Genomic DNA, 14444 nt, shown 5'->3' with positions numbered 1-14444 from the left:
AACAGCTAATTTAGACCCCATCATTTTGTAGGTACAGTTGGGATTATGTTTTCCAATGTGCATTACTTTGCATTTATCAACATTGAATTTCATCTGCCATTTTGTTGCCCCTGTCATCCAGTTTTGTGAGATCCTCTTGTAGCTCTTTGCAGTCTGCCTGGGACTTAACTATCTTGAGTAGTTTTGTATCATCTGCAAATTTTGCCACCTCACTGTTTACCCCTTTTTCCAGATAATTTATGAATATGTTGACTAGGACTGGGTCCAGTATGGACCCTTAGGGGACACCACTATTTACCTCTCTCCATTCTGAAAAACTGACCATGTATTCTTACCCTTTGTTTTCTATCTTTCTGATGGGGAAGCAAAGGGAAGCCACAAGAGAGGGCATGTGACCCTCCTCAGCAGTATGTTTCAGGTGACCAGAATAGCCAGCAGAGAGGTAAATCACTGTGAGGCAGGAGGCGGGACTAGTGAAGACCCGGCTGGTAGCCCCCAGCCTGTGCAGAATTCAGCTGTTAGTCCAGGCTGGACTGGTGAGGATGGGACTTCATCTTCCCCTGCATGGCATTCTGGGCCAGGTCAGACCCACAATCAGATTTCTCCCCCAGCTGCAGGAAGCTCTTCAAACTCCTCCTTACCCCCCTCCCCGCGCTTCCTGCACTCATCAATCCTCAGCTGCAGGGGGAGGGATCCCTGTACAGACAGCTGCTCCCCCATCCATCCAACCCACCACTTCATACCCAGGACATTCCACTGAGCCTCACTCCTCTGCACTCAGAAACCCTGTCCAATGAGCCCCACTTCCCCCACACCTGGACCATCCTGACAAGCCACCTGCACCCAGATCCCCACCCCACCAAACCCCAAACAGTTGCACCTGGATACCCACCCCACTAAGCCCCACTCCCCGAGCATCTGAACCCCGCACTGAGCCCCCCACACCCAGACCCTGCTGCTGAGCTCTGTTCCCCCACACTGAACCCCAACCATTTTCACCTGGACCCCCCTGCAGAGACCCATCACCATTGCACCCTGAACCCCCCATCAAGCTCCTGTGCATCCAGATCCCCTCCACACCCGGATCCCCCACTGAGCTCCCTATGTAACCCACACACCTGGGTGTGGTGTTCTGGCCCATCTAGTGGCACTGAGACCACTTAGAGAGAGAGAGATTAATGAGCCTTCTCTACAGCATGAGCTAATGGCCAGTTAGCTTTTAGGTCATGCATTAGAGGCTTATGCACTAAACTCCAGAGATCCCAGGTTTGCTCCTGCCCACTGACGACCGGGGTCTGTCAGGGTTACAAGTGGGAGCTCGTCCGGGATTTCAGCTGAGACGTTTTTGAAGCTCAGGACACACTTCCTCAGCCAGGGGAAGTATGTAACTCACACACCATCTGGGTGTGATGTTCTGTCCCATCTAGTCGAGGCGGGAGGGGGGAGACAGAGAGAGAGAGGAGTCTGCTCTACAGCCTTAGCAAACAGACAATTGGGTTTTAGCTCATGCAATAGAGGCTCATGCACTAAGCTCTAGAGGTCCCAGGTTTGATCCCACCTGCTGATGACCAGCTCTGCTGGCTTTTACACACAGAACCCTCTCAACCCACACCTGGATCCCCCATACAAGCCCCTCCACACTTGGATCCTGCCTTGCTGAGACTTCCTCCCACAGCTGGCATGGAGGGGTAGGGCCCTGGGTTGTTTCTGGAGCAGGCCTTGTCCTTGCGCTGTGTTAGGGTTGGGTGCAGCCTCACCACTGAGTCCGTGTCTCAGTGTGGGGAGCTGCACAGTGATCTTCCACCTGTGTGCAGCCAGTGGCCTGTGCTCCCCACTGCCATGCTGGAGCCTCCACATTTATTTGATAAATAAAATTTGCAGAAATTTAAAATATTGTGTGCAGAATTTTAATTTTTTTTTTGGCACAGAATGTCCTCAGGAGTAACAGTTTCGGACCATTATCTCTTACTCCAGGGGGACCCATAGGCAGAGACTTATCTTGGGACTTCCTTTTGTTTGTGTAAATCCTCCCACCTGCACCTGGTCCTGACAGTAAAAGTAGATATCTCCACAGATGTCTCCTTTTCTTAATGTTGATGGAGTGAGCTCGGAGACCTGCCTTGCCTCAGGCGACAAGTTTCACTTCCACAGTTTTGAAACCAAATTTTCTACATTTTACATCTCTGACGCTATTTCTCGTACAAACATCTTGCAGTAATCATGACCCTCAGCTAGTTCTTTGCCTTCAGTGAGACATTGAGAAGCTGGTTGGATGCAGGGGTAATATCATAGACCCATAGGGTTAAAAGGGACCATAAGGGTCATCTAGTCTAACCCCTTGCCAAGCTGCAGGATTTGTCGTGTTTAACCCATCCAAGCAGACAGCCATTGAGCCTCCTTTTGACAACCTCCAGTGAAGGAGTTTCCATGACCCCGTAGGTGTCTGTTCCATTGTCCTACTCTGCTTACAGTTAGGGAGTTTTTCCTGAGATGTTATAGTTTGGATATACCTGCCTTGGCATGTCTGGGGGTAACTCCGAGGGCAGTGACTGTGTGGGGACTGTGGGGTCTCTGGCTTTTGGGAAGGGCAGTCAGATGGAGACTGGCAGGGGCAATACCCAGCCTCGCTCTCCCTCCTGGCCCTGCCAATATCTCCTGCTAACCCCCACTGTTGAGCTATGCCCTGTCTCGGGCTGGGAAGAAGGCAGTGTGCATTGGCAACTGCATCAGGAATGAGGCAGAGCTGGCAGGGGGACAGGGAGGGGGCCCATGGGCACAAGAGCGAAGGTTGTCAGGGATGTGGGGGGGGAAAGGGACCTTTGCCAGTGCTGCTCATGGAGCCAGGGAAGTGCTGGGCAGCCTAAGGGGTGATCTGCTCAAGGGTGGGAGCCAAGTCTCATACCTGGGTTCAAAGGGTGATAGGAAAATGCCAGTAAAGTCTTGCACCCAGCACCCCATGAGGCTGATCTGAGGGGAGCTGGGCACTCCCAGCTTGAGCCAGGAGGGATCCTTCCCCAAGGCTGCCATATCCCCCTGCAGCAGGCAGAGAGCAGACAAAGAGTCTGGACGGTGCTCTCCTCCCAGAGCACTGGGGGTTTCTTTTAATGTAACTTTCTTTTGTTTCCTCCCTACTACCAAGACGGACTCGCCCACCACCATGCATGGCACAGGGGAGGCTGCCAGAGCAGGTGATCCATGACATGGTGGAGAGGCTGCTGCAGCTGCCACCGGAGCCCCTGACACCCCTCAGGGGGCAGCAGTGGGTGTCGGCCATGGGCAGTCGGGGTGGTGGGGGTCTGTTGTGGTAACTGGGCTTACAAATGCACCCCAATTGTGAGCTCCACCATGAAAACTGAGTGACTATTCCTGAAGTGTCACAGGATCCGGAACAACACATGGTGACGGGCAAAGGGGCCGGAAAGAGACAGAAAGCCTGACTGAGTGCGAAGGACAGGGCCCCGAGAGAACTCAACGGCTGTGTTAAGATCAGAACAAACAAAACCAGTGTGAGGCTAGAATCAGGGAACCAAAACTGGTGTGTCAGCAATTAGGGCTTAACAAAGTAACGAGAGGATGGGCTATTCCACCCAGCACTTCCTTTGAGGTTCTTAACAGACCTTGGGGAGAAAAACTGGCTATTGGAAGACGTTTCCCCATGGCCGCCACCCCGCTGTCTCCTGGGCCCCTGGGCCTTCTTCATTTTTCACCTCTACCAGCTCTTGCTGAATCCTAAATACCATCTGGGATGAGAGAATTGTCTCCCCGCCTGCCCCCCGTGTATCCTTTTCCTTCCTCATCTTATTTCTTCTCTTTCCTAGCCCTCTCCTTCTTCCTTCTGCCTAATAAAAGTCTGGCTTAGCCAGTCAGCACCACATCCTTTGCAACACTGCAGCGAGCCTGTGAGCAGAAAGCGCCCCAAACAGTCCAATGCTGGTACGAGTTTGCCAGGTCTCAGAGTAGCCGATCAGACCAGATGCCATCCCTCTGTCTTTTAGCTGTGAGACTGGAAGTGAAAGTCCTTCCCTTTTCGTGTGGGTTCATCTGGCTTTGTCTTCTAAGACATGGGATCGGACTTTACTAACATCAATGGCAGCTCCAGCTCAGCTCAGCTCACTTCTCTTTTCCCCATCTAGACTGTTATTACCATGGTTATAGCATCTAAGAGACTCCCGAATAAGGGAGTTTTCTCTCTCCAGCTACAAGGAAAGGAAACAACCGATGTTTATGTATGCATGGGGAGACACATGCGTGTGTATGTATAGATTGTGTGTGTGATATGCATAATTTCAAGGTGGTAGAGGCCCTCCCTGTCTCATGTCAATAATACCTGTGTCAGGGTCTCTGTCTAGGACCTGGAGAGCTGCCTCAGAGGCATTTTTACTGTCATGTTCTCACCAGGATGTCTATGCTGCACTGGGGCTAGGTCAGCGATCAGGGCCAATTTGAGACAATCTAGCCCTGGCAGCTGAGTCTTCTGGGTGACAGTCCCTTCCCTGGCTGCGAAGTCTTTGCCAGATAAAAATGAGCCAGCCCCAGCACCTGTGCTGAGATCGAGCTGTAAGACACAATACAGCCCCCGACAAGCAATCCTGCGTGTGCAGATTTGGGGCCCTCAGCCCAGTGGTAGACAGAGAAAAGCACCATTTTGCTCTGGGCTTGGTGCTGTAGCACCAGGGGATGTGTGGAGCTGGTGGGTGGATAGATGCAGAGCTGGGAGTACAGCTGAAGGCTTCCTGCCCCCTCTGCACTCCCACAGCTCTTGCCCACAGCAAGTTAGAGAGCAGCATGCCCCCATGAGAGGGTCTTGCAGAAGTCCCATATCAGAGAGGTCCCTATAGCCGGCATGAGGTGTGCAGTGTCCAAGACAGGTCCCCTCCTTGGGAGCAGGAGACATGGGCAGGGGATGAGCACAGCGCAGGGCCACAAAGGCGATTAATGGATCCGCGGGACGAAGCCCCAGAAGACGCTGACAGCGCTGGTATTCTCTGGCCTCCAGAGAAGCTGCTGAGAGGCAGCCTGGTTGGAGTGTCTGCAGTAGAGGAGGGTGTTGGGTAATGAAGCATGAAGTTGTTTGAGGTCAGTGGAGCTGGGAGGGGGTGTCTCTTAGAGGAGTTGGAGGAACTGTAAAAGCCTATAGGGTGGTGATGGCCGGGCTGGCACAGGACAGTGGCCAGCTGTTGGCTGGGCGTAGCAGTGATGTGGTGGCGAGGAGTCACCCGGGTGGGTTGTTTCTCTTTCCTCAGCGCTAGCCAGGGCTCATGACTCTCCGTGACTGATCTGAGCCCAGCCAGGGGAAGCCACAAATCCATCACTGAAACAGCCTGCAGGGGAGTCAGGGGGTAAGGAGACAGACTCAATTTAACACTTCATTAAGGATACAGCAGCCATTGATCTAGATTATCAGGGTTACTGCCAGCTAATTGCATCTTTCTGTATTTATTCATTATAGTGGGAGAAAGGAGAGCAGGGCTCAGCCCTTCTGCTATATTTAGAAAAGCTCCAGCAGAGAAATAATTACTGAGGAGAGCCTCCACTGGCGCTGGGCGAGCCATTGCCGCTTTCTCTGAGCAAGGGGCCTCCCCTCCGGGGCAGGGACTCTGCCCTTGCTCCCCTGCCTGCTGCGGCCCGTGAGGTTAGACCCCGTGCAGCTGGGGGTATGCTGGTTGCGGTTAGGATTAGTGGAGAATGCTCAGTTGTCCGAAGAGCAGACAGACCCTTGCTGTGTTCCTGAGTGTGAGACTCTTGGAAAGCAGCCAGCTTGGGAACGCTCCTGGATTAGGTACATAAATACTTAATAAGCAATATACCTATGTTTTATTGCTCATTACTGGCAGGATTATTTGAGTGTATTATCCTTGAATACAAATATTTATAGTGTATTACTCCCACGAAGTTAAATGGCTCATTGAGAAGCTATTCACATCTGGAAAGTGCTGCATCTCCATTCAGCCACCAAGAGCTCCTAGGAACCTGGCAACATTGCATTCCCTTGGCACCCCGGGGCTCACATCAGCATGTTCGCAGATGATATTAAGCTGGGGGGAGTGGTAGATACACTGGAGAGTAGGGATAGGGTTCAGAGGGACCTAGACAAATTGGAGGATTGGGCCAAAAGAAATCTGATGAGGTTCAACAAGGACAAGTGAAGAGTCCTGCACTTAGGATGGAAGAATCCCATGCACCGCTACAGGCTGGGGACTGACTGGCTGAGCAGCAGTTCTGCAGAAAAGGACCTGGGGCTTACAGTGGACGAGAAACTGGATATGAGTCAGCAGTGTGCCTTTGTTGCCAAGAAGGCTAACGCCATATTGGGCTGTATTAGTAGGAGCATTGCCAGCAGATTGAGGGAAGTGTTTATTCCCCTCTATTTGGCACTGGTGAGGCCACACCTGGAGTATTGCATCCAGTTTTGGTCCCCCCACTACAGAAGGGATGTGGACAAATTGGACTGAGTCCAGCAAATGGCAATAAAAATGATTAGGGGGCTGGGGCACATGACTTATGAGGAGAGGCTGAGGGAACTGAGGTTATTTGTCTGCAGAAGAAAAGAGTGAGAGGGGATTTAATAGCTGCCTTCAGCCACCTGAAGGGGGGTTCCAAAGAGGATGGAGCTTGGCTGTTCTCAGTGGTACCAAGTGACAGAGTAATGGTCTCAAGTTGCAGTGGGGGAAGTCTAGGTTGGATATTAGGAAACATTATTTCACTGGGAGGTTGGTGAAGCACTGCAATGGGTCACCTAGGGAGGTAGTGGAATCTCCATCCTGAGAGGTTTTTAAGGCCCAGCTTGACAAAGCTCTGACTGGGATGATTTAGTGGGTGTTGGTCCTGCTTTGAGCAGGGGGTTGGACTAGATGACCTCCTGAGGTCTCTTCCAACCCTGATAGTCTATGATCCAGCAGAGGGGATGCAGAGAGGAATTCTGCATGGCTTGGACAATTGCCCTGGCCCTGGCAGAAACTGACCTCGCCTCTGTGCTTGGCTGGGTTTCCCTGAGAGCCGGGATTGGACATGCCTATCCTTTGCCTATCAGCATCAAACCCATCTGACTGGCACGGAGAATCCCTTAGAAAACCAAAGAGCCTGGCACTTGAGGGAACCCACATCTGGATGTAGCTCATGAGCATTCGGGTTCCACAGTTGCAATGGGACCCTGGGAATGCCACTGTCAGACATGCCCAGGCCTCCCCATTTACAGGGGAGTTACACAGGGTGGGAAGGGACCTGCTGGCTCCTCGAGTCCATGCACTGCTGTCACAGGCAGCCCTGACATCCAATCCTGGTCATGAACTGACCCAGCTCCAGCTGAAGCCCAGCCACCTTTTTCGCCTCTACTGCTCCTTTTGGGAGGCGGTTCCAGAACTTCTCTCCTCTGACGGCGAGAAACCAGCTTCTAATTTCCAGCCTAGATTATTCCTGCCCTATCACATCCATTAGCTAAGTTCTCCCTCTCTGCTGTGTCCCTGCCTGCACCATGTCTTCACCCAGAGCAATCTGATCCCTACTCAGCCCCACTCTTTCAGTCTCCTCGTGCAGGATCAGTTTCCGATTCCCGGAGCACCCAAAGAGCCTTCCCTGCTCTGCTCCCTTTGGATTCCAGCTGGGTCTGCAGGGCCCCTTTGCACACCCGAGTAGTTACCAGGGCTTTTTCTGGGTCCTTTATAAGTTGGCTCCCACTGCCTGAAATGTCAGTGTATGATGATGCCCAGGGCCTGTCCTGCTTGGGTCAGAGGCCCTGATACCGACAAGAGGCCTTGTGCTTTATACACCACACACTCATCAGGTCAAGGAGAGTCTTAGCCTCCCAGTCAGTATTCCGCTGTCCAGGAGCCAGTTTGCATTGTCCCAGGCCGGGGCAGCTAAGGGCACTGCCCCGTTCTGCCCTGCTTTGCTGGGAAAGCCCCATTGCTCTGCTACCCTGGGGGGAACTCTGAAAGGGTGTGACCATGCCACACCTCTGCAAATGGCTAGCACTTGTTGTGGGCTCCTCTCCCACCCTGTGCAGCCAACGAGCATCCAGTTCTCCTGTGAATTCCCCCTGTCCCCTGTCCTCATGTGCCCCAAGGTAACATCCCACACCACAGAGCTGTGATGCTGCATGCCTGGGGGGCATTGGCCACAGAGTCACAGCCCAGTGACAGGCCAATGAGGGCTGCTGGTGTCTGGGAATCACGTGTCCTGGTGCGGAGCGCCTGGTTGGTTCAGGGCATATGAGACCCCTGTGTGTGTGCATTCATCTGGAGTCTGGCCTGTGTGGTAACTCCTGGGCTGCTGGAGTGCTGGGCACTCTTGCAGAATCTACCCCCAGGCTGTGCAGGCCCAGCACATCCATGCAGGTCAGGGTCTCCCCATCCTACAGATGTCCTGTACCCAGGGACGTAGTGTCAGGGAGTGGAGGAGTAGCCAAGGCCAGCTTCACTTCATTCAGAAAAAAACAGCCATGGCACGGTCTGCCTGACAGCCCTGGCCTTGCCGGGGGCTTGGGGGAGGCCTGGGAACCCTTCGCCCCAGGCCAATGAACCTGGCTAGTGGGCTGGCTGCAGGGACCTCCGTTCTGCTCCACCGAGCTCTGGTTCTCCCTGTACAGAGCAGCTGGTCTGTGGGCTTCAGACCCCACTCTAGCCATGACGCAGGGTCCAGAGTCTCAGCTCTGGGAGTATGGGGCCAGCCTGAGTCTGGGGGTGTCACCACGGGAGACACAGCCCCTTGGCCACAGCAGAAGCTCAGGATGTGCCAGGGCCTGCCCCAGCAGCCACCGGTACAAAGAAAGCAGAAGTGGCTTCAGACACCCACCGTCCATTGGACCCACCGCAAATGGCTGCAGCGAGCTCTCGGGGCATTGGCCTTCCCAGACTAGCCCCCTCGTTGGTTGAGCTTTGTATGAAAATCCCAATGGTGCCCCCAGCTGAGTATCCGGGGGCCAATGGCTGGATGCGCTGGGGTGATGCTTAGTCCCCCAGCTCCCTGGGGCCTCCCCTCTGGCTGTGGCCACCCTGTGGTGTCCTTTATGGCTCCTGCTGCTCTGAGTGCTAATCGGCTACTGCACGAGTCCCCAGGGTGAGCGGCCGGCTTGTAAATGCAGCTAATGAATTGTTGTGCTTCCTGCAGTGGCAGCGCAGGTGCGTTTGACAAGCAAAGGAGCAGTAAATGGTCCCACAGCCAGTTGTGCATTAAAAGCCTGACACTTTTCCGTAACGGTTATAAAACCCTGGGTTATTCTGGCCAGCGCTGGGCGATTGGAGAGCTGCCCAGAGCAGAAGAATGAGTGCTGCTGCAGCACGGTAATTGGTGGATTCTCTGTAACTGGAAGTCTTTAAATCATGATTTAAGGATGCCAGTAACTCAGCCAGAGGTGAGGGGTCTATTCCCGCAGTGGATGGGCGAGGCTCTGTGGCTTGTGATGTGCAGGAGGTCAGAGATAATTCAGAGATGCTGGGGGGTGGTCAGGAGGCAGGGCAGCAGCAGGAGGGCTGGGGCACATGGAGGACTCTCTTGCCTTGTCTGCGATGGCAAGTTCTGTGTGTTGAGCAGGAGCAGTGACCTGGGGGAGCTCTGAGTACCTGGAGCTCTGGCTGGAGCCTCTGGTCAGGGGCACACAGAGGATGAGCTGGGGTTTCTGATGGCTTTGGAGTGAGTGAGAGTCCTGGAGAATAGCCACTGCACTGCACTGCACTGCACTCATTCCCACCCCCCAGCAGCCTTCAACTACCTGATGTGGGGTTCCAAAGAGGATGGATCTAGATTGTTCTCAGTGGTGGCAGATGACAGAACAAGGAGCAATGGTCTCAAGTTGCAGAGGGGGAGGTCTAGGTTGGATATTAGGAAACACTGTTTCACTAGGAGGGTGGTGAGGCACTGGAATGGGTTACCTAGGGAGGTGGTGGAATCTCCATCCTTAGAGGTTTTTAAGGCCCAGCTTGACAAAGCCCTGGCTGGGATGATTTAGTGGGTGTTGGTCCTGCTTTGAGCAGGGGGTTGGACTAGATGACCTCCTGAGGTCTCTTCCAACCCTGATAGTCTATGATTTTATGATTCTAACAGCCCCCATCCCAAAGTGCACCTGAGGCTTTGGGCAGGCAGAGCGTCCCCAGCTTGTTCTGGGCACTTGTGTGCGGGGGTGCTTCCCTCCAGACCCGGTGGGGATCAGCTCTCACCCACAACAGGACATTTCCTGCCCCTCCTGACTCTTGTGCAAGGCTCCAGGCCTGGGAACGTAGCCGTGGGATTTGATTCCCCATCTTGTGGCGTTCGGTCCCCGGCTGGCTCTGCCTTGTATGAGGAGATTGCCCCTGCTTGCCGCAGGTCACACACGCAGATTTGGGCATGCTGGCAAATCGAGCCAGGCTGTGCCTCCTGCTGGGATTGGGCTTGGGGTTGGACACACCGGCCATGGGGACATGGCTCCCTGCAGGGCTGTCCTCACACTGGGCTCTTTGCGCCCATGGGCACTGGCTGGTGACAGGACAGCGAGGCAGGTGGAGAGAAGGGTGGGGGAGGCAGAGCATCCATGGCCATGGTTGTTTCTGGAGGATACCTGCAGCTTTCTGCCCCTTCGCTGCCCATGTGGCACCTTGCCCGGGAGCCCTGGCTCACATGCTTGCGGTTCCCTTTGCAGTTCTGCGCGATGACTTCCGGCAGGCCCCCAGTGACGTGGTGGTGGCGGCAGGTGAGCCGGCTGTGATGGAGTGCATCCCACCTCGGGGGCACCCCGAGCCCACCATCTCCTGGAAGAAGAACAGCATCCGCATCAGCGATAAGGAGGAGCGCATCACGGTGAGGGCTTGCCCATCCCACTGGGCCAGGCGGGGAGAGAGTGAGCAGCGGGATTGAGTGTTTGGGGGGAGGGATAGATCAGTGGTTTGAGCATTGGCCTGCTAAACCCAGGGTTGTGAGCTCAATCCTTGAGGGGGCCATTTAGGAATCGGGGTAAAAAACTGGAGATTAGTCCTGCTTTGAGCAGGGGGTTGGACTAGATGACCTTCTGAGGTCTCTTCCAACCCTGATATTCTATGATCTGTCCCAAGATGTAGGGGACGTGGGGAATATGTCCTGGAGGGTGTTAGGGTAGCGTGCAGTGAGGGGGCTATGGGAGCATCTGTCCTGGGGGGTGGGGGAACTAATGGTGGTGTCTGTCCCATGGGGGCAAGGTGGAATGCAGGGAAGGGGGCATCTGTCCTACATGGGGGGGAAACTGGATAATGGGAGTATCTGTCCCATGGGGGCAGGGTGGAATGCAGGGAAGGGGCTGTGGGAACGTCTGTCCTGCAGGGTGCAGAAACTAATGTAGGTGTCTGTCCCACTGTGGTGGGGGTGGCATGCAGGGAGGGGGGCATATGTCCTGTGGAGTGTGGAGACTAATTGGGTAATGAGGGTGTCTGTGCCACGAGGGCAGGGGTGGCATGCAGGGAGGGGTCCGTGAGAGCATCTGTCCTGCAGGGTGACATGGGGACTGCGTGTGACTCCCCGTACCGTGGCACGGCCAGCTACTCTGAGCTCTTCCTCTTTGGTGCAGATCCGTGGGGGGAAGCTGATGATGTCCAACACCAGGAAGAGCGACGCTGGCATGTACGTCTGTGTGGCTACCAACATGGTCGGGGAGCGGGACAGCGAGCCGGCCGAGCTGGTGGTGTTTGGTGCGTAGTACCTGGGGCCTGTGTGGGGCAGGGCTGGCCGGGCTGGACACACAGGGTGGGTGGCTGTATGTCAATGAACTCGGCTCCATGGCTGCTCTCCTCCACAGCACCAAGCCTGGCTGATGAGCTAAGCGCTTTGAGACGTGCCCCGTAGCTGAATGGCCAGGCATCAGGTTGGGAATACCCAGACTACATCTCAGCAGCCTTTCCCCCTAGATGCAAGCCGGTCTGGCCCAGTGTGCGGCCCCCAATGGCCGCTTCCCTGCTGCAAGCTGGGACTGAAAGCTGTGCTCCGCCCCAGAAGTGGCTGCATGGCGGCAGTGCTGTCCGTACGTGGTTAGGGCCACCCGGGGTGCCAGATGTTATTAATTAAACACCCTAAACTCACAAACAGGATCTATGTGGGAACATTTGCAAGCTGCCCCCAGGAATGCTCCAGCCCAGAGCAGCACCACTGAGTCACTCCCTCTCCATCATCAGTCACGCCAAGGAGCCTTCTGCTTTTCCACTGCTGGAGAGGACTGAATGGCCATTAACGACCATCCCCTTCTCCAGGCCCTAATTGCCTCCTGCAGATCCAAGCCAGAACCCACCAGCCAGCTGGATCCAGGGACTTGGCTTCTGCAAATAGCAGCCCTGGCCGCAGCAGCCTGATGCAGCTCAGAGCTCTGGACTATTTGAGATCCCATCCCTGCATGGCCCTTTCCTAGCCCTCTAGCTCAGTCCTGCCATTCTCTGCTACTCGCCTAGTCCCAAACAGATTCCTGGTCACAGATCCGCAAAGGTACTTAAGTGCCTAACTCCTATTGATTTCAGGGGAGCCCAGGAGAGGAGCCCTGCCTGGGAACCCTGTGCCTTGGGAGGCAGAGGTGCCATGCTGGGAGCTGGAAATGGTTTACTGCTCTGGCCAAAGGAGTCATAAATGAGGCAAGGTGTTTTTCTGAGCAGCCCTGGCCGGAGCCCGAGTGGGAAACCAGTTCCTGCCTATGTTGTTGCCAGTCTTGGGTGCTGAGATGTTTCTCCCTCTTCTTTCCATTGCTCCATCCCATCTGCTGGCTGGGAGGCGGTGGGACCTCTCTGTGCCGGCCGGGGAGGCCAGGTCACAGCCCTGCACATTGCTAGCACAGCAGCATCCCACGCGATTTCCGCACGTTGATTTCCGCAGCTCTAGAGTTGCTGGTTGGCAGCTGTGAACTAGACAGGCAGCTGCATAATGGGGACTAATAACCCTGCGGCCCCAGCCAGTTCCTGCAGGGCAAGTGGATGGGACTACAGAGGCCAAACTCCGTGGGCAGGGCTGGGCCATGCTGGCTGGGTACGTACCGGGAGGCACAGGCACCAACTTCTCCTGGTGCCAGTGGGTGCTCAACCCCCTCCCTGCCCCTGGCCCTGTCCCAACTCCACTCCTGACCCGCTCCCATTCCAACTCCTTCCCCAAAGTCACTGCCCCAACTCTGCCCTCTCCCTGCCCCTATTGGACTCCTTCCTCAAATCCCCGCGCCAATTCCTCCCTCTCCCTGCCCCTATTGTACTCCTTCCCCAAATCCCCACCCTAGCCCCTCCTCTTCCCCATCTCCTCTCCTTAGTGCGCCGCATTCCTGTTCCTCTCCCTTCCCTCCCACAATTTGTTACGCTGCAAAACAGCTGTTTCATGGTGGCAAGCTCTGGGAGGAGAAGCAGGGACGTGGCGTGCTCAGGGGAGGACGCAGAGGTGAGATGGGACGGGGCGGGGAGCTTGGCTGCCAGGGGGTAGAGCACCCACTCGTTTTTCCCTGTGGGTGCTCCAGCCCTGGAGCACTCACGGAGTCGGCGCCTGTGCCGGGAGGCAGAGCCTGATGGAGGAGGAGCTTGTCCTCTCATTGCTAGACCCACTGTGTGACTAGAGCCCTTTGAGCTCCAGGCCCATCAGCCTTCCAGCAGCCAGTGGGGGGACAGAGCCCCCAGAAGCAGGGGGTGAGGCTGCGTGAGCCCCCAGGGAACAGGGGGTGAGGCTGTGTGTGCCCCCAGGGAGCAGGAGTGAGGTTGCATGAGCCCCTAGGGAGCAGGGGGTGAGGCTGCGTGAGCCCCCAGGGAGCAGAAGTGAGGTTGCATGAGTCCCCAGGAAACAGGGGGTGAGGCTGCGTGAGCCCCCAGGGAGCAGGGGGTGAGGCTGTGTGTGCCCCCAGGGAGCAGGAGTGAGGTTGCATGAGCCCCTAGGGAGCAGGGGGTGAGGCTGCGTGAGCCCCCAGGGAGCAGAAGTGAGGTTGCATGAGTCCCCAGGAAACAGGGGGTGAGGCTGCGTGAGCCCCCAGGGAGCAGGGGGTGAGGCTGTGTGTGCCCCCAGGGAGCAGGACTGAGGTTGCGTGAGTCCCCAGGGAGCAAGGAGTGAGGCTGCATGAGCCCCCAGGGAGCAGGAGTGAGGTTGCGGGAACCCATCTGACCAGCAGAAGGAGGCTCCGATCCCATGGGGCTGGCTTCTCCGACATTTTCCGTGTGCATCCTCTGAGTCTGACGTCGCTGCCCATGCAGGGGTCGGATGCTGCAGGGCGGCAGCTCTGTGGGGTCTCTGCCGTACGGCTCCTGCACTCAGTCCTGACGCTGCCTTGCTGGCCTGTCTTGGCAGAGCGCCCCACGTTCATCCGCAGGCCCATCAACCAGGTGGTGCTCGCTGACGACAGTGTGGATTTCCACTGTGAGGTGCAGGGGGACCCAGTGCCGACATCCCGCTGGCTCAAGGAGGAAGGAGAGGTGCCGTGGGGCAGGTAAGAAATGAGAGGCGAGGTCCTTTCCTGGGATGGGGTGCAGCAGGAATGCCGGTTCCAGGCCAGGCAGGGC

The 14444-nt window shown here is 55.8% G+C and overlaps 2 protein-coding genes across 2 annotated transcripts in view; one reads left to right on the top strand and one right to left on the bottom strand.

Annotated features, from left to right (window-relative positions):
* ROBO4 (roundabout guidance receptor 4) overlaps positions 1-14444 on the bottom strand; it is a 381615-nt gene that overhangs the window by 226223 nt on the left and 140948 nt on the right. The window lies entirely within an intron of this gene.
* The window catches only part of ROBO3 (roundabout guidance receptor 3), a 216354-nt gene that overhangs the window by 153656 nt on the left and 48254 nt on the right, over positions 1-14444 (top strand). Inside the window, exons 3-5 of the mRNA XM_032770017.2 lie at positions 10613-10770; positions 11510-11630; positions 14233-14371. Coding sequence (XP_032625908.2) covers positions 10613-10770; positions 11510-11630; positions 14233-14371 — 418 coding nt within the window. The remainder of the gene's footprint in view (positions 1-10612; positions 10771-11509; positions 11631-14232; positions 14372-14444) is intronic.

This window comes from Chelonoidis abingdonii, chromosome 18 (genome assembly GCF_003597395.2).
Source record: "Chelonoidis abingdonii isolate Lonesome George chromosome 18, CheloAbing_2.0, whole genome shotgun sequence".
In the NCBI taxonomy this organism is placed as follows: Eukaryota; Metazoa; Chordata; order Testudines; family Testudinidae; genus Chelonoidis; species Chelonoidis abingdonii.
The sequence above is the reverse complement of the archived record's forward strand: the minus strand, read 5'-3'. Positions and strand labels throughout refer to the sequence as shown.